The 19920-nt window shown below is 45.2% G+C and overlaps 2 protein-coding genes across 25 annotated transcripts in view; one reads left to right on the top strand and one right to left on the bottom strand.

The window, feature by feature from the left end:
* Positions 1-12873, bottom strand: part of ACACA (acetyl-CoA carboxylase alpha) — a 330230-nt gene extending 317357 nt beyond the window's left edge. For 6 of the 7 annotated variants that reach the window (XM_511428.9, XM_009432351.5, XM_016931955.4 and 3 more), the window contains exon 1: positions 12274-12873. In XM_511428.9, the coding sequence (XP_511428.5) occupies positions 12274-12311 (38 nt within the window). In that variant the 5' untranslated portion in view covers positions 12312-12873. The remainder of the gene's footprint in view (positions 1-12273) is intronic. The other variant, XM_063798638.1, reaches the window with a different exon arrangement.
* Positions 12874-12876: 3 nt separating this feature from the next.
* Positions 12877-19920, top strand: part of TADA2A (transcriptional adaptor 2A) — a 73560-nt gene continuing 66516 nt past the window's right edge. For 4 of the 18 annotated variants that reach the window (XR_010152897.1, XR_010152898.1, XM_009432345.5 and 1 more), the window contains exons 1-2: positions 12878-12962; positions 17269-17390. Coding sequence is in view for 5 of the 18 variants with exons in the window: in XM_009432345.5 (XP_009430620.1) it covers positions 17366-17390 (25 nt within the window). In the remaining 13 variants the exon portion in view is untranslated. Of the gene's footprint in view, positions 12963-13222; positions 13502-17268; positions 17391-19920 lie in introns of those variants that run through there. The other 14 variants (XR_010152895.1, XM_001173492.8, XR_010152899.1 and 11 more) reach the window with 11 other exon arrangements.

Raw genomic sequence — 19920 nt, 5'->3', positions numbered from 1 at the left:
CGATGTTTGGTTTTCTGTCCTTGCGATATTTGCTCAGAATGATGTTTCCAGCTTCATCCATGTCCCTACAAAGGACATGAACTCATCCTTTCTTATGGCTGCATAGTATTCCATAGTGTATATGTGCCACATTTTCTTAATCCAGTCAATTACTTATCTTCTTATATGTACTTACTGGTTCTTCTGCTTGAAGCCCAGTATCTGTGTTAATTTGTATATCTCTATATTACTTTGTATCAACAAAGCACCATGTTCATAGCAGATACTAAAAATATTTGTTGATAATGTCACACCACCAAATGGATAAGCTAAGGGTAGCATAGCTGACTTTCTAGAAGAGAATGAAGTAAGCTTTATTTTTATATCAAAGTTGCTATCAGTTACCAGGGAGATGCAAACCAGTAAAGGGTCATACTACAATTGTTGCTAACACTTGAATTCATCTCTTTAGACTTATTTTCCCTCATATTTCATTATCTGTTCCTTTTTCTCTTCCTCTTCATTATTACAACACTTTTCTTTTGTCTTTCCTTATTCAATGACCTGATTTGTCTGTCAGTGATCAAATTCTAAAAATTTCCCTCAATCTGAACTTCTAGTGAACTTCGATCCATGTTTATACTGAAATTTCAGATCCAAAAAGTCTTTCCTTTACCCCACCCTCCTTCACTTGGTGCAGTGTAGCAACAGGTGCACCTTGGACCGTAATTGAGGAACTTTCACTGGACTCTTGTGAATTTGCACCATCCAGTGGCTGAAATTGCTAACTGCATCCTCTGAAAAAAGGCAGTGGGCACAAATAAAAAAATGTAAAATGGGGGCCGGGCGCGGTGACTCACTCCTGTAATCCCAGCACTTTGGGAGGCCGAGGCAGGTGGATCACAAGGTCAAGAGATTGAGACCATCCTGGCTAACACTGTGAAACCCCGTCTCTACTAAAAATACAAAAAAATTAGCTGGGCGTGGTGGCGGGCGCCTGTACTCCCAGCTACTCAGGAGCCTGAGGCAGGAGAATCACTTGAACCAGGGAGGCGGAGGTTGCAGTGAGCCGAGATCGCACCACTGCACTCCAGCCTGGGTGACAGAGCGAGACTCTGTCTCAAAAAAAAACCAAAAAAACAAAAAACAGTCTGGCCTCCTCTTCTAGCTGCTGTGATATCACTTTTTTTTTTTTTTTTGAGACGAAGTTTCGCTCTTGTTGCCCAGGCTGGAACGCAACGGTGCAATCTCAGCTCACTGCAACCTCCGCCTCCTGGGTTCAAGTGATTCTCCTGCCTCAGCCTCCCGAGTAGCTGGGATTACAGACATGCGCCACCATGCCCTACTAATTTTGTATTTTTAGTAGAGATGTGGTTTCTCCATATTGGTCAGGCTGTCTCGAACTCCTGACCTCAGGTGATCCACCCACCTTGGCCTCCAAAAGTGCTGGGATTATGGGATTACAGGCGTGAGCCACCATGCCCGGACTTTTTTTTTTTTTTTTTTTTTTTTTTTTTTTTGAGACAGAGTCTGGCACTGTTGCCCAGGCTGGAGTGCAGTGGCACAATCTCGGCTCACTGCAACCTCTGCCTCCCAGGTTCAAGTGATTCTCCTGTCTCAGCCTCCTGAGTAGCTGGGATTACAGGTGCCCGCCACCATGCCCAGCTAATTTTTTGTATTTTTAGTAGAGACGGGGTTTCACCATGTTGGCCAGGCTGGTCTCGAACTCCTTATCTTGTGATTCGCCTGCCTCGGCCTCCCAAAGTTCTGAGATTACAGACATGAGCCAACGCGGCCAGCCTGTGGTATCACTTTTTAACTCCTCTAACTCCCTCCCTCTGTTCTAGAAAGAAAAGAATTTGATTCGCATTTCCATGCTTTCAATGAAATCCTTTCACTCCAATGAACTCATTCTTCCTGGTAGATTAATTTTAAGCCTTTTATCTCTAGCTATAGATAATAATAATAGCTAATATTCGACGCACATTTACTATGTAATAATTAACGTCTTTGCCTTCTACTAAAGTAATGTAAGGAAAACAAGTGGGTTTAGGGAGCATATCATTGGCCTGAACTACAATATCCTCAGAATCTGTCTCCCCATACACTCTCTTGCCTCAGTTTAATCTGCATACAATTCTCCACATTGTAACCAGTTTTTCAAAATACAGATTTGATCTTGTTACTCTTTTGCTAAAAAACTTTTAGTGAATTCCCACTGCTATCAGGATAAAGTACAAAACCCTCAAGACAACTGCCAAGGCCCTAGATAATCTGCCTCTCTCCAGTCTCCTCTGCCCCACTCTTCCCCTTCTCTAGCTTCAGTGGCAATGAACTAGCTCCTTTCCTGCCTCAAGTCCCATGCTGTTCTGTCTGCCTGGAATATTGTTTCTACTCTCTCATCCTCTTTCCCCTTCTTCACTACTATTAGCCGGCTTAACTTTCCACTCTTCCTTCAGATATTGGCTCAATAGTCACCTCCTCAGTCTGACCTTCTAAACTCCATCAGATTCCTCTATACTGTTTTATAGTGTAAATTTCCTTCGTGGTATTCATCTGTTGGTAATTATGTGTTAATTATGTGTTTTGGATTCAAGGGAGGCTGGGTGCTGTGGCTCATGCCCGTAATCCCAGCACTTTGGGAGGCCGAGGCAGGTGGATCACTTGAGGTCAGGAGTTCGAGACCAGCTTAGCCAACATGGTGAAACCTCGTCTCTACTAAAAATACAAAAATTAGCCAGGCATTGTGGCGAGCACCTGTAATCCCAGCTACTCAGGAGGCTGAGGCAGGAGAATCGCTTGAACCTGGGAGGCGGAGGTTGCAGTGACCCGAGATGGCGCCACTGCACTCCAGCCTGGGTGACAGAGGGAGTCTCCATCTAAAAAAATGGAAAAAAGCCAAGGGGGACATTCAGGTCAGAGTTAAATAGATGAGGGAGTGAGCAAGAGATTGATGGAAAATTGGAAGCCACAGGAGAAGACAAGATTGCTTGAACTCATTGAATGGAAAAACACAAAAGAAGGAAGAGTGAAGAACAGAAACTTGGATGACAACAGGTAAGACAGAGAAGAGCCCATTAATCCAGAAAGGGAGAAGTAGATTTAAGAGAAAGAAGTAGCAGTAAAGGTGGGAGGCCGATCATCTGAGGTCAGGAGTTAGAGGCCAGCCTGACCAACATGGTGAAACTCTGTCTCTACTAAAAATACAAAAATTAGCCAGGTGTGCTGGCGCATGCCTATAATCCCAGCTACTTAGGGGACTGAGGCAGAAGAATTGCTTGAACCCGGGAGGCAGAGGTTGCAGTGAGCCGGGACGGCACCACTGCACTCCAGCCCGGGCAACAAGAGGGAGACTCCATCTCAAAAAAAGAAATTAGAATAACAGGAGTTAGTTTTAAAATTTAAATATTAGATGGCATTAGTCTGATAAGTATCTCTATAATATAGTGGAGTATAATGGGGTAATAATGCCTGAAATGCACTGGCCAAGGCTGTCTTCCTTGAATGGGCACTAAGTCAGCCCCAGCCCTCCCATTACTGTTCCATTACTGACTAACCTCTCCCTTTTTCAGGTTGATTCATTCTCCCTTGGATATGCTATATATATTCTGTATTTTTCAGAGCCACTCTGTCTCCTAAACTAACTTTACATATCTCTGCTGTGATCCATTACCTTCTGAGACGGTATAGTGTCAGGGATTGTGGTAGTAGTCTGAATCTCCACTATGCTGCCTACTTACATTCTCTTAAGTATCAGTCTCTGCATCAGTAAAATGGGAGTAACACCACCTCCCGTAGAGGGTTTCTTAGGGATTAAATGACAGAATATATACAGAAAGCCTTGAATAGTAGCTATTTTCAGTACCAAGAGAAACCCTGCTGTGTCATTTTGAATAGTGTGTTTGTCAGTGCATGATTAAGTAGTAAAGGATTTCAGATAAACTGTTGTCTTTGGCATGATTATAGAATCTAGAAAATTAATAAAATAAGCAGGCAAACGCTTTATGTTTGGCTGTGTAAAAATAACCAATTACAGTCATTTATGTAAACAATTTAACGTGTAGGGCCTAATTATCATGCAACACCATAACAATTACATATATTATTAAATATGCATCAGATTAACCTTGTTGTTAAGTTTTGATTACAATAAAAGTACTTTGTACTCTAAGGAACAGTCTTATAGTTAATTGCTAATAATGCATAAGTTTGTTCACTATTTGCATTAACTAAATGAGACATAGCTCCTGAGTTTGCTCTCCATTTGAGGCAAGGCTGGATCCTCCATCCTATATTGCAACTACACATTTGTCCTGCGACCTGTGAGATAACATACACTTTCCTTAGTATTCTATAGTGAGGAAAATGCTGAAGAAACTGCCAGTAAAAAAAATTCTGTTTAATTGGCTGTTGTTCCTGAAACCTACAGGTTTCCAGTAGATAAGAGTTTTTGATTTAAACAATGAAAAATTCTATGCTGAGCACTAGTTAACCTATGTAGAACAACTTCTAAATAAGCCCCAGGATCATCCTGTGGAGCACTTCTATAAATAAAATTATATTTGACTCCCACCATGAACAAGGTAGTAGTATACATACATATATCATCCCACCCCAACACCTTTTTTTTTTTAGACTGAGTCTCCCTCTGTCCCCCAGGCTAGAGTGGGGAACAGAGTGATCATGCCTTACTGCAACCTCTGCCTCCCGGATTCACGTGATTCTCATGCCTCAGCCTCCCGGATAGCTGGGATTACAGGTGCATGCCACCATGCCCAGTAGTTTTTGTATTTTTAGTAGAGACAGGGTTTCACCATGTTGGCTAGGCTAGTCTCGAACTACTGACTTCAAGTGACCCACCCACATCAGCCTCTCAAAGTGCTGGGATTACAGATGTGAGCTACTGCATCGGGCTTTCATCATATCCTTATGAAACGCTTATGAATTAGACATTATTATTTTCATTTTACATAGGGGGAGAAAGGAGATGCAGGAAGATAATAACTTCCTTAAATTCTTTTTTTTTTTTAGATGGAGTTTCACTCTTGTTGCCCAGGCTGGAGTACAATGGTGGGATCTCAGCTCACGGCAACCTCTGCCTCCTGGGTTCAAGCGATTCTCCTGCCTCAGCCTCCCAAGTAGTTGGGATTATAAGCATGCACCACCATGCCCGGCTAATTTTTTATATTTTTAGTAGAGATGGGGTTTCACCATGTTGGATAGGCTGGTCTCGAACTCCTGATCTCAAGTGATCCGCCCGCCTCAGCCTCCCAAAGTGCTGGGATTATAGGCGTGAGCCACCGCACCAGGCCCTAAATTCTTAAAGGTGATAAGGAGTGGAGACAGAATTCAAATTCAGGAAAGTTTCAAAGTCCATGCTTGCTTTTTCAATTATATTAAACAATGACAAGTTCCTTGCATATTCCAAGCATTTATTGGGCACCTGTTTGTTGCACAAGAGTATAGACTGCCTGTCACCAAATGATGCAAAATAATTTAGGAGCCTGTTTTGACAGTCACAAGATGGAGGTCCTGTACATTAGGCAGAAAAGTATGCAGCTAGGCAGCCTAGTAGGCATTTTAGAATTGTCTGATAAACCGAGCCACTTAGCAACAATATATTTCTAGTTCACCTAATTTTTTGGGTTCTGCCCAAAGGCTGGTGACTCATGACACAGATATTCCGCACTCTGTGTACATGAGAAAGAAGTCAGTAAGGTGAGGAAGAAGCAGAAGAGATGGGTAACGAAGGCCTGGATTCACAAAAACTGTTTAATGGTCATGGCATTATGAAAATCCTGATACTAGCCAACTCTTGAGTGTTAAATAATGAGAGTCAGTTTATTAGTTATATTTGGACAGATCTGGTTTTTTGCTTTATTTTTATAAATAATGTTCTATGAAATATATTTTATTTAATTTACTTATGGCATATTTAAACATTTTTTGGCAAATAACAATTGTGTATATTCATGATGTACAACATGTGTTGATAGATGTACTCATTGTGGAATGGCTAAATCAAGCTAATTAACAAATCCATTACCTCAAATATATACCCATTACCGCAAATACTTATTTTTTTGTGTGGTAAGAACAACTAAAATCTACTCTCTTAGCAATTTTCAAGCATATATATATATTTGTTTGTTTGTTTGTTTTTGTTTTTGAGACAGGGTCTTGCTCTGTTGCCCAGGCTGGAGTGCAGTGATGCAATCTTGGCTCACTGCAACCTCTGCCTCCCGGGTTCAAGTGATTCTCATGCCTCAGCCTCCTGAGTAGTTGGGATTACAGGCATGCACCACCACGCCTGGCTAATTTTTGTATTTTTAGTAGAGATGGGGTTTCACCATGTAGGCCAGGCTGGTCTCAAACCCCTGACCTCAGATGACCCACCCGCCTCAGCCTCCCAAAGTGCTGGGATTACAGGTGTGAGCCACAGTGCCTGGCCTCAAGTATATATTTTTAACTATAGTCACCATATAGTATAATAGATCTCCTGCACTTATTCCTGCTGTCTAACTGAAATTTTGTATCCTTTGGCCAAAATCTTCCAATTCTTTCTCTCTCATCCCCTGGTAACCACCATTCTGCTACTTCTACAAGCTTGACTTTTTTAGATGCCACACATAAGTGAGATTAAGCAGTATTTGTCTTTCTGTGCCTGGCTTATTTCACTTAGCATAATGTCCTCCAGGTCCATCTATGTTGCTGCAAATGACAGGATTTCCTTATTTTTTAAGGCTGAACAGTATTCCATTGTGTGTGTGTGTGTGTGTGTGTGTGTGTGTGTGTGTGTGTATCTATATCTCACATTTTCTTTATTCATTCATCCATTGGTGTACATGTAGGCTGTTTCCATGTCTTGGCTATGGTGAATAATGCTGCAATGGATATGGGAGTACAGATACCTTGACATGCAGATATCATTTCCTTTGGATATATACCCAGAAGTGGATTACTGGATCATATGGTAGTTCCATTTAAAAATTTTTAAGGAACCTCCATACTATTTTCCAAAATGGCTGTACTAATTTACATTCCCACTGACAGTGTCCAGGGTTTTTCTCCACATCCTTGCCAATGCTTATCTCGCTTTTTGATAATAATCATTCTGACAGGTGTGAGGTGATATCTCATGGTAGTTTTAATTCACATTTCCCTGATGATTAGTGATGTTGAACATTTTTTTCACATACCAGTTAGCTATTTGCATGTCTTTTTCTTTTGTTTTTCTTTTTTTTTTTTTTTTTTGAGACAGAGTCTTGCTGTTGCTCAGGCTGGAGGGCAATGGTGCGATCTTGGCTCACTGCAACCTCCGCCTCCTGGGTTCAAGTGATTCTCCTGCCTCAGCCTCCTGAGTAGCTGGGAATACAAGCGCCCGCCACCATGCCCAGCTAATTTTTGTTTTTTTAGTAGAGACAGGGTTTCACCAGGTTGGCCAGGCTGGTCTCGAACTCCTGACCTCAGGTGATCCACCCGCCTCGGCCTCCCATGCTACTTGCATGTCTTCTTTTGAGCAATGTCTTTTCAGGCCCTTGTCCACTTATCTGATGTAGGGGTCGTGAATATTTTCTCCCATTCCGTAGGTTGTCTCTTTACCTTTTTTTTTTTTTCCAGACGAGGTCTCACTCTGTTGCCCAGGCTGGAGTAAAGTGGCACTATCACGTGTCACTACAGCCTCAACTGTCTGAGCTCAAGTGATTCTCCTACCTCAGCCTCCCAAGTAGCTGGGACCACAGGCGTGTGCTATCATGCCCAGCTAATTTTTTTATTTTTTTGTAGAGTTGAACTCTCACTAAGTCACCCAGTTTAGTCTCGAACTCCTGAGCCCAAGCAATCTTCCCACCTAGGACTGTCAAAATGTTGGGATTACAGGCATGAGCCACCGCACCAGGCCAGAAACTCTACGTTTGATTCTAACCACAGCAGCTTAGCAGCTGAGGACAAACTGTTGGGATATTTTGGTCTCAGTCAATGGCAGCCAGGTTACCAACCCTGACAAGATACAAGTTTTCTTCGTTGGGTTCCTGGTACAAAAGTCAACCTTTTCAGTTAGTTATGAATGAAAGGGCATGAAGATTGTGCTATTAGTTTATCCTGAAGGTCAATCTTCAAAAATACTGGTTCAACATGGATTTGGATATTATTAATATAAATTTATGGCTTAAAGAGGACAAAAGGTGTTTTTTCGGGTTCCTTTACAGAGATATTTAGTGAGGGAACAAGGCACTTAGTCATCTTTGCTATGACAGGTTAAATACAAGGTGTACTGGGAACATGTAAGAGGGTGACTTAACTCAGCCATTGGGGGGTCAGGAGAAGTGTTCCTAAGGAAGTGATGTCTAAGTGAGGTAGGCAGTACCTTGGCAAAAAAAACCTTGAAGTTAAGAGTGCATATGAGAAATGAAGGTATGTCCACCTGGCTGGCAAATGGAGTCTAAGATAGGGCAGTGATGATAAAGATATAGGAAGATGCTAGATCCGGAAGGGCCTTCTAAAAAGAATGACAATATAAATTTATTGTACAAATGGAGACACTACTGAGAGTGAAACCAGGCAATATTAATACTTAGGTAGGGACAACAGATATAAACCAGGCTATTCTCAGCAAATCAGAAATTATGGTCACCCTACTTGTAAGTCACATTCAGGTGCTTGGACTTTCAGTGAAAGCATAGAGTATGTATCTTCTACATTTTGCCTAAGTGACTTCATTCTTTTTTTTTTTGAGACAGAGTCTCGCTCTGTTGCCCAGGCTGGAGTACAGTGGCACGATCTCAGCTCACTGCAAGCTCCACCTCCCGGGTTCACGCCATTCTTCTTCCTCAGCCTCCTGAGTAGCTGGGACTACAGGCGCCCACCACCACGCCCGGCTAATTTTTTGTATTTTTAGTTGAGATGGGGTTTCACCGTGTTAGCCAGGATGGTCTCGATCTCCTGACCTCGTGATCCGCCCGCCTCAGCCTCCCAAAGTGCTGGGATTACAGGCGTGAGCCACTGCACCCGGCCAGTGACTTCATTTTTACTTTTGCCTTTACTTGCTCATTTCACAAGTATTTGAGGATACACTTCAGAGCACTGAGGTTATAAAGACAACAGTGTCTGTCCTCAAGGTCTGTCTAGGTAAGACACACAGCCAAATAAACAATTCTAATACAGTTATACAGTTTTAGTTCTGACGCCTCCAATGAGCTGTAGACTTGTATTTGTCATTTCCAGTCAGAATGCAAAACACAGATCCAAAACAGAACTTTCAATTTCTCCTCCAAATCTATTCTTCCTTCAGCTGGTCGTGTAAGTGATGGCACTATCACATCCACTTAAGACAAAAACCCAGAGGAGTGCTGCCTTAATCAGTAATCAGTGTTACCCTTCTTCTCACTGTGCATTTTAATTTTGCCACATCTTTTTTTTTTTTTTTTTTTGATACAGTGTCTCACTCTGTCACCTAGGCTGGAGTGCAGTGGTGTGATACTGGGTCAATGCAGCCTCAACCCTCTGGGCTCAAGCGATCCTCTCACCTCAGCCTCCTAAGTAGCTGGGACTACAGGCATGCGCCACTACACCTGGCTAATTTTTGCAATTTTTGTAGAGACGAAGTTTCACCATGTTGCCCAGTTCTCGTGCCTCCTTGAACTCCTGAACTCAAGTGATCTGCCTACCTTGGCTTCCCAAAATGCAGGGATCCCAGGTGTGAGGCACTGTGTCCTGCCCTCTCCACATCTTTCTTAAGCACACTGACTAAATTGGTCTAAGTAGAGCCTAACATCAACTGAAGGGAGAGGGTAATTTCCAGGTAGTTGAATGCTATGATTTTTGTTTTTTTGTTTTTGAGACAGACTCTTGCTCTGTTGAACAGGCTGGAGGGCAGTGGTGCGATTTCAGCTCACTGCAACCTCCACCTCCAGGGTTCAAGCAATTCTTGCGCCTCCCAAGAAGCTGGGATTACAGGCATGCGCCACCACACCCAGCTAATTGTTGCATTTTTAGCAGAGACGGGTTTTCGCCATATTGCCCAGGCTGATCTTGAACTACTGGCCTCAAATGATCCATCTGCCTTGGCCTCCCAAACTGCTGGGATTACAGGAATGAGCCACTGTGCCTGGCCCCTGAATGCTATGTTTTTAACGACTAGATCTCAGTATTATGTGGGACTAATTTTTCTACAGTATTACAACACTGATTACTGATATTCATTGTTGACAATCATGACATCCAGATCTGGATATTTGCCTTAGCCAGTCTCAAAATTTGAGTTTCAATGACAAAGACACAGATATGTCCTAAATGACTGACCCCACTTCCACTATGTGAAGTTGAGAGTGGTTGTAAAGCTGTACAGCTATAGGTGAAACACTAATGTTAATCAACTATCTGTTGAACAACTACCGTGTAAAAGGACAATTTATGCCTTAGAGAGCAATTTAAAATTTTTTTAGAGATGGGGGTCTCGATACGTTGCCTAGGCTGGTCTCAAACTTGGGCTCAATCCATCCTCCTGCCTCAGTCTCTCGAGTAGCTGGGATTACAGGTACACACCACTTCACCAGGCAAAGGGCAATTTTAATATTTCTACCATCCATTCCCCACACAGCTGCCACAGTGATTTTTTTTTTTTTTTTTTTTGAGATGGAGTTTCACTCTGTTGTCCAGGCTTGAGTGTAGTGGCACAATCTTGGCTCACTGCAACCTCCACCTCCCAGGTTCAAGTGAATTCTCCTACCTCAGCCTCCCGAGTAGCTGGGATTACAGGCGCCCGTCACTATGCCCAGCTAATTTTTTTTGTATTTTTAGTAGAGATGAGGTTTCACCATGTTGACCAGGCTGGTCTCGAACTTCTAACCTCAAGTGATCCGCCTGCCTCGGCCTCCCAAAGTGATGGGATTACAGGTGTGAGCCACCGCTCCCAGCCCACAGTGATCCTTTTACAGCAAAGCTACTCCTTTGCTCTCAACCCCTCGTCATATTCTGTCACTTCCCAATAAAATCCAAACCTTACCAGATGATACATGATCTGCCTATGATTTCCATCTAATTTCTCTCATTTGCTGTGCTCCAGCCACACTGGTCTTGCCCTTTTTCCATGCCAAACAAATCCCAATTTCAGGGCCACTGCACTTGCTGCTTCTCTTCTAGGATAGTTTCCCTCTAGAAATCCATGTAGCTCCTTCTCTCATTAAATGATCAGATATTTATGTGCCTCCTTAGCTAAGAGGCCTTCCTTATCTACCCTAACTAAGAGAATCCCCACATCACTCTTATCCTTTTATCCTGATTTATTTTTCCATAAAACTTGCCACATTACTGGGCATTATCTATTATTTAGTAATGTGTATATTGCTTATTGACAGTCTTCCCTACTATAATATGAGCTCCATGAGGCAGAGACTTTGTTTTGTTCACTGCTGAATTCCCAGCACCTACAACAAGCCTACTCACTAAACATTTGTTGAATTAATCTTCAGGATACATCAAATGTAAAATATCCTATTATATATTTATTGATGTGATGCATAGGAAAATGTCTGGAAGGGTACATACCAAAATGTTAATTATTTATTTAACCTGGTGGGAGGTGGTTTTTCTTTCCTTTTCTTTTCTTTTTGAGACAGAGTTTCGCTCTCGTTGCCCAGGCTGGAGTGGAATGGCAAGATCTTGGCTCATTGTAACCTCTGCCCCCAGGGTTCAAGCGATTCTACTGCCTCAGCCTCCGGAGTAGCTGGGATCACAGGTGCCTGCCACCACACCCGCGTAATTTTTTGTATTTTTAGTAGAGACGGGATTTCACAATGTTGGTCAGGCTGGTCTAGAACTCCAGACCCTGTGATCCGCCCGCCTCGGCCTGCCAAAGTGCTGGAATTACAGGCGTGAGCCACCGCGCCCGGCAGGGCTTTTTTTTTTTTTTGGAATGAACTTGTATTATGCATATACCAAAAAAGAATGAAAGGGTTCACACAGGCATAAAGTGTAAGTGAATTCTAAAAAAAGGTTGGGCAAATTTATCAAAGGCAGACTTCTAAATAGATGTAACAGTTATATAGTTCAGATAAACCATGGTTTGAATTCCCTTCCCCAGTACTTCCTAGCAGTGTGATCCCAAGTTATTTATGTCAGTGCCTAGATTTCTTCACCTGGAAAATAGGGATAACAACAGGTGCCTACCTCACAAGTTTTAAATGAGACCGTATGTGTAACCTGCTTTGTGCAATGTCTGGCATGCAATAAGTACTCGACAAATGGTAGCTATTAGAATCATCATTAACAGCAGTAATAAGAGATCTTGGGACATACCTAGCCCTCAAGATTGACATCAGAGTAGACCACCACATCCTCTCATCATTGCGCCTCTATTTGGGCCTCTGAAGCCCAAAGAGGGGATGGTTCTTTCCAAAGAAGACAATTTCGACGTTCCAGAAGCATCTGATTGAAACGCACCCTCTTCACCCCTTAAAATCAGTCTGGTTCATCCACGAGCAGCCCTTCGGGGCCCGGACTGGAGAGGCAGCCACGGCTCGCCGTCCCTGGGCCCAGTTCCCTCAGCCTCAATTTCCCTTGCTGCAACAGGGGTGGAGGTGGGAACGTTATCCCCAAACCCAGGCAGTCCCGGCTCGGCCCGCCTCACCGCACTCCGGAGGGGACCAAACAGCCCCACGCGCCAGGAAGCCTCAGGCAACGGGCCACGCGCCACACGGGCAAAGTGATTACTGGTCGGAGCAAAAGTCAGGCAAGCGGCTCAGCCCCATCCTCCCAGTCCTCGGGCACGGGGACAGCAGCGGGCGCGCGGTGGGGACCGGGAAAAGGCCAAGGGGGCGGTGGCGGGCGCTCAGCACCCGGCAGGGGCCTCCACGGCCGAAGGGCGGAGGCGGCGGGCGCGCGGCACGCGGCGCGCTCGCCACTGCGCCGCCCGGGGGCGCGCACGCAAAGCCCGGAGGCGCGCGCGACCGGCGGCTCTTTGGCGCGGATTAGGGGGTCTCGGCGAGGTGAGGCGCCAGGCAGCGCTGGGCGGGCGCGTGGCGGGGCGCGAGCCCCTCTAGCGGGACTAGGGAGAAGCGGGGGCCACGAGGTGTGGCGGGGGAGGAGGCGCGGGCTGCGGGCCCCGGCGGCGGGCTTGACGCGGCAGGCTGGCGGGCCGGCGGGCGGGCAGCGGCGGGCCTCGCCGCTCTGTGGGGGAGGGCGGTGTGGGGCCGGGCCTGACCCCGGGGGCCCGCCCCGCGTCTGGGCGGTGCCCCAGTGCTCCGGCCTCGCCATTTCCCGCTCAGCCCTGGAGCGCGTAGCTCTACCAAGAATGGCCACTGTGCCTGATGCCCCTGACCAGCGTTGCCCATTTGAATTTCCTAGCAGGCCCCCCAAAGTAGGTATTTCGGTACCCTGTTAGAGCTGAGGCGCAGGTAAAATGACTGGCCCAGGCCGGTCCCACCCCGTAAGGATTTGAACGTTGGCTCCACAACTCGGGAGCCTGCGCCTTTCCTCCTCCCAACGTGGACTCCTGCCCGGCGAAGTGCCTCACTTCCTTCTCCCGGTAACTGATTCGAATTTGGCGATTGTTAGTTTGGAGCTAGCGCCAGTGTTTCCACGGAAGTTGGTGTCAGAATGTGGTCTCTTGTGAAAGGAGGAGAAAGAAGATTCTGCAGACTGCAATATTGTGCTTTTTTGCCTTTTTTTTTTTTTTTCTCCTAGGCTGTACTGCAGTGCAGTGGCATGATCGCGGCTCACTGCAATCTCCGCCTCCCAGGCTCAAGCGATTCTTGTGGCTGAGGCGCGGGCCACCACGCCCAGCTAATATTTGTATTTTCAGCAGAGGTGGGGTTTCACCATGTTGGCCAGGCTGGTCTCGAACTCCTGACCTCAAGTGATCCTTCCGCCTCGGCCTCCCAAAGTGCTGGGATTACAGGCGTGAGCCACCACGCCCGGCCCTACTATTTTTTTATTTTTTGAGATGGCGTTTCTTTCGCCCAGGCTGGAGTGCAATGGCGCCATCTCAACACACTGCAACCTCTGCCTCCCGGGTTCAAGCGATTCTCCTGCCTCAGCCTCCCGAGTACCTGGGATTACAGGCGCCCGCCACCACACCTGGCTATTTTTTGTATTTTTAGTAGAGATGGGGTTTCGCTGTGTTGGCCAGGCTGATCTCGAACTCCTGACCTCAGGTTATCTGCCCACCTGGGACTCCCAAAGTGCTGAGATTACAGGCGTGAGCCACCGCACCCGGCCTCCTACTGTGCTTTTTCGAGTGTTGATCAGTCCCTATTGACTGTGCATCCTTTACTGGACGTCTGTTTTTGTTTTTTGAGAGGGAGTTTCACACTTGTTGCTCAGGCCAGAGTGCAACGGCGCGTTCTCAGCCCACCGCAACTTCCACCTCCCGGGTTCAAGCAGTTCTCTTGCCTCAGCCTCCCAAGTAGCTGGATTACAGGCATACGCCACCACGCCCAGCTAATTTTGTATTTTTAGTAGAGACAGGGTTTCTACATGTTGGTCAGGCTGATCTCGAACTCGCGACTTCAGGTGATCTGCCCGCCTCGGCCTGCTAAAGTGCTGGGATTACAGGCATGAGCCACTGCGTCCAGCCTTGACATCTGTATTTGAAATGACACAGCTATTCCTTGTAAGACACTGCGCAAGTAACATACTCTTTCAGAGCTTGCTTGCTTTTGAAAAAGCAGCTTGCCCCAGAAGTGAGGGAGTGAGGATTCAAAGAATCCCCACACCTTGGTACCCACGGGTACCTAGCAAATGGAAAAAGTTCAGTAAATTTGGCTGTTATTTGATTGCTGCGTTCGTAATACACCCTTGCTAGACTCATTTTTCTTCAGAGCTCAACTTTTCCTTAGAGGACAGCAAAGGGAGACCTACCCCACCCCAAAAAGGGAAAGTTCTTTGATGGCAGCGTTAACGGAAATGTTGCCCACACTTAGTGATGAATTATTCTCCAAGCTAAAAATTACCAGGGTGAAAAAAATCACTTCAGAAAAGCTAAAGATAAATTAACCTTTTGTAGAATTAACATTTATTAGTCCACTACTATGTGTTTATTGTATTCCTCCTGTATGCTTGGCATTTTGAAAGCATACAGATAGGTATCCGATATAGTCTCTGCTTTCACTTATTTATTTATTATTTATTTTTGAGACAGGATCTTGCACTGTCGCCCAGGCTGGAGTGCAGTGGCACAATCTCGGCTCACTGCAACCTCCACCTGCCGGGTTCAAGCAACTCTCATGCCTCAGCCTCCCGAGTAGCTGGGATTATAGGCACCCGCCACCACGCCAAGCAAATTTTTTTGTATTTTTGGTAGAGACGGGGTTCTCACTATGTTGCCCAGGCTGGTCTGAAACTCCTGACCTCTGGAGATTCATCTGCCTCAGTCTCCCAAAGTGCTGGAGTTACAGACATGAGCTACCACACCCAGCCTGCTTTCACTTAATTTAGAAGTGGGGGAAAATAGACACTCAGAAGTAATACTCACAAAGTAGAATGTGAAAAATGCCAGATAAAAAGCTGAGAGTGGGCCGGGTGCGGTGGCTCATGCCTGTAATCCCAGCACTTGGGGAGGCTGAGGTGGGCAGATCACCTGAGGTCAGGAGTTCGAGACCAGCCTGGCCAACATGGTGAAACCCCGTCTCTACTAAAAATACAAAAATTAGCCAGGCCTGGTGGCCCGCGCCTGTAATCCCAGCTAATTGGGAGGCTGAGGCAGGAGAATCGCTTGAACCCGGGAGGCGGAAGTTGCAGTGAGCTGAGATCGTGCCATTGCATTCCAGCCTAGGCAACGAGAGCGAGACTTAGTCTCAAAAAAAAACAAAAACAAAAAGCTGTGAGTGTACAGAAGAAGGATTATTTTTTGACTTAGTGTAAAATATTATTTTATTTCTGCTTCAAAGAAGATACTTTGGGCCAGGCATGGTGGCTCACACTTGTAATCCCAGCACTCCAGCACTTTTGGAGGCCGAGGTGGGCGGATCACTTGAGGCCAAGAGTTCGAGACCAGCCTGGCCAACATGGTGAAAACCTGTCTCTCCTAAAAATACAAAACAATTAGCCAGGTATGGTGGTGGCACATGCTTGTAATCCCAGCTTCTCAGGAGGCTGAGGCACAAGACACGAGAATCAAAAATGAGAACCAAATGGAGAATGAGAATCCCTTGAACCTGGGAGGCAGAGGTTGCAATGAGTACTCCAGCCTGGGCAACAGAGCCAGACTGTGTCTCCAAAAAAAAAAAAGAAACAGAGACTTAGTCTGTCCTCCAAGCTGGAGTGCAGTGGTGGCTCACTGCATCCTCGACCTCCTAGGCCCAAGCGTTCCACCTCATCCTCCTGAGTAGCTGGAACCATAAGCATGGGCCACTGTACCCGGCTAACTTTTTTTTTTTTTTTTAAGAGATGGGGTCTCCCTATGTTGCCCAGGCTGGTCTTGAACTCCTGGGTCCCAGTAATCCTCCCACGTCAGCCTCCCAGAGTGCTGGGATTACAGGCATGAGCCACTGTGCCTGGCCCTGTTACGTACTTGTTGAAAGAGTGAGGAACAAATGTATGTTGTAATAGATAGGATTTTTTGGTTTCCAGTTACAGAAACTCGTTCAGTCTTATGATTAAAGTTGAGTTTATTAAAGTTTATTAAAGAGAGAGAAATGAGAGAAGAGTTAAACAGTTGAGCCACCTGGGGCTAGGGATTTCAACAGCCAGAGCACATGGACTGAATTCTTTGAATGAATTCTAGTGAATAACTAAGCTCCAACTGCCTTCTGTCCTTTCATGTCTTACTCAAGATCCAGATTTCTGGAAGAAGAGACCTGGTTGCTTTAGCTTTTATCAGGGGTGGGGAATGGGGTATTGTGATTGGCAGCCCCACCAGTACCACATGAAATGTGGGAGGGTCAGTTTCCCAAATAAAGATGGCAGCTAAGGAGAGAAATGATGCTGAGTAGAGAAAGCCAACAGTTGTTTATTAGAAATATGTAGCATTTGCCCCTGCCACCCTCAGTGCCCCATAGACCCAGATCCTTCCTCATAAAAAAGAAAAATATGTAGCATTTATAGAGGACCAGGTACCATGCTACATTACTTATATGGATTATGATATTTGATTATGACATTTAATTCTCACAACTTTGGAAGGTAGGCACTGTTATACCCACTACAGAGGAAGAAACAGGTTTTCAGAGGTGGAATAATTTTTCAGCATTACAAAGCTAAGATGTGGCAGAGCTGAGTATGTTGCATATCTTCTCTTTGTCTTGTCCCTTTGAATGATTTTCTGATCCATGTGCCACTTTTGTTTGTTCCTAGGGAGTCATCAAGCTTTGGTGTATGTGTTGGCCGGTTCTGAAGTCTTGAAGAAGCTCTGCTGAGGAAGACCAAAGCAGCACTCGTTGCCAATTAGGGAATGGACCGTTTGGGTTCCTTTAGCAGTAAGTACAGTGGGAACAAGTCTCAGGTGACTTATTATTATTATTTTTTTGAGATGGACTCTCCCTCTGTTGCCCAGGCTGGGGTACAGTGGCATGATGTTGGCTCACTGCAACTTCTGCCTCCCGGCTTTAAACGGTTCTCCTGCTTCAGCCGCCTGAGTAGCTAGGACTACAGGCGCGCACCACCACACACAGCTAATTATTTTTATTTTTATTTTTAGTAGAGATAGGGTTTTACCATGTTGGCCAGGCTGGTCTTGAACTCCCGACCTCAGGTGATCCACCCACCTCGGGCTCCCAAAGTGCTGGGATTACAGGTGTGAGCCACCACTCCCGGCCTTCAGGTGACTATTAATAGCAAACTAGAGTGGAAGTTGATCAAGGAAGAAAAATAAACGATGAAGTTAGGCAATAAAGCCCTTTGACTCTGATTCTAAGGGAATTATGAGTATCAAAATAAAATCAATTAATACATATTGATTACCCATTGAACACATGACACAAACATATGACCCTGGGTCTTACAAGAAAATGAAGCAGCCGGGCGTGGTGGCTCACGCCTTAATCCCAGCACTTTGGGAGGCCGAGGCAGGCAGATCACGAGATCAGGAGATGGAGACCATCCTGGCTAACACAGTGAAATCCCGTCTTCAGTAAAAAATAAAAAAAATTAGCCAGGCATGGTGGCAGGCGCCTGTAGTCCCAGCTACTCGGGAGGCTGAGGCAGGAGAATGGCATGAACCCGAGAGGCGGAGCTTGCAGTGAGCCGAGATTGTGCCACTGCACTCCAGCTTGGGTGACAGAGTGAGACTCTGTCTCAAAAAAAGAAAAAAAAAAAAAAGAAAATGAGGCTGAGATGGACCAGGCATATTCTGATTAACCTGTAGTTAAACCTAGAAAAGCCATGGGATTTCTGTTTAGACCAATAACATGTTTCAGGCACCTTGATAAGAAATGTGTCAGTGGTAAGATAAAGGAAAGATCATCCCACCTCCCCCTTGATGTGGAACTTGTTTCTAAGAGTAAACCACAGTAGAATAATGTAGAGAATTATGGGGTATGTATGAAGTAAATTCAAGTAGCCATAACTGTGGATAAAAAAATTATACTGGCCAGGTGCCATGGCTCACGCCTGTAATCCCAGCACTTTGGGAGGTCGAGGTGGGTGGATCATGAGGTCAGGAGTTTGAGACCAGCCTGGCCAACAAGGCAAAACCCCGTCTCTACTAAAAATACAAAAATTAGCTGGGGGTAATGGCGAGTAACTATAATCCCAGCTACACGGGAGCTGAGGCAGGAGAATCGCTTGGACCTGGGAGGCAGAGGCTACAGTAAACCAAGATCATGCCACTGCACTCCAGCCTGGGTGACAAGAGCAAGAATCTGTCTCAAAAAAAAAAAATTATACTGCTCTTTTTCCCTGATTCTGAATATATGAGATTTGGCAGAAATAGAAATTCCATTGTTAGATGTTTAGTAGTATCCTAATGAGAAGAATCAGAAAAGTACTTTTTGGGTGTTGTTTCCTCTTCAATAATTCGTGTTTTTTTTGAGATGGAGTCTTGCTGCATTACCCAGGCTGGAGTGCAGTGGCATGATCTCGGCTTACTGCAACCTCCGCCTCCCGGGTTCAAGCAATTCTCCGTCTCAGCCTCCCGAGTAGCTGGGAATATAGGCGTCTGCCACCATGCCCGGCTAATTTTTGTATTTTTAGTAGAGACAGGGTTTCACCTTGTTGGTCAGGCTGGTCTTGAACTCCTGACCTCAGGTGATCCACCAGCCTTAGCCTCCCAAAGTGCTGGGATTACAAGCGTGAGCCACCGCTCCCGGCCTGACAGAACAATTTCTTAAAGGAGCTCTAATTTACTTTTTGATCACACTCCTAATATAAATTTAGGAGAGAATGGAGTCTTCAGACACATCTAGTTCAACTCTTTCATTTTACATATAGAGAAGTCTAAGTGGACTGCTCTAATGCTGGGAGTGTCCAAAATAAACTTCTTTTTGGAAATAATTTCAAACTTAAGTGGCAAGAATAAGAATACAAACAATACCTTTTGTTAACCTTTTGTTACCTTTTGTTAACCTTTTACTCCATCTGCTTTGTCATTTGCATGCGCGCTGTCTGTCTCTCTGTGTGTGTATATATATGTTTTTTATTTTTTAATTTTTTTTATTTTTAAGAGATGGGGTCTCACTGTGTCACCCAGGCTGGAGTGCAGTGACACAATCATAGCCCACTGGAGCCTTGAATTCCTAGGCTCAAGCGATGCCCCCACCTTGGCCTCCCAGTGTGTTGGTATTATAGGCATAAGCCACCATGCCTGGCCCAATCTTTACTATTAAGGTTGCAAAAAGATGATTCCCCCCCACCCCCCGCCAAATCTAGTGCTCTCTCCACATTTACTAGTTAGCATTTTTAGTTTTTATTTTAAGTTCAGGGGTACATGTGCAGGGTTGTTATATAGGTAAACTTCTTGTCACAGGGGTTTTGTATACAAATTATTTTGTCGTCAAGATAATAAGCATA

This window comes from Pan troglodytes, chromosome 19 (assembly GCF_028858775.2).
Source record: "Pan troglodytes isolate AG18354 chromosome 19, NHGRI_mPanTro3-v2.0_pri, whole genome shotgun sequence".
NCBI classification, from domain to species: Eukaryota; Metazoa; Chordata; class Mammalia; order Primates; family Hominidae; genus Pan; species Pan troglodytes.
Note: the sequence above shows the minus strand (reverse complement) of the source record. Positions and strands in the feature narration are given on the sequence as shown.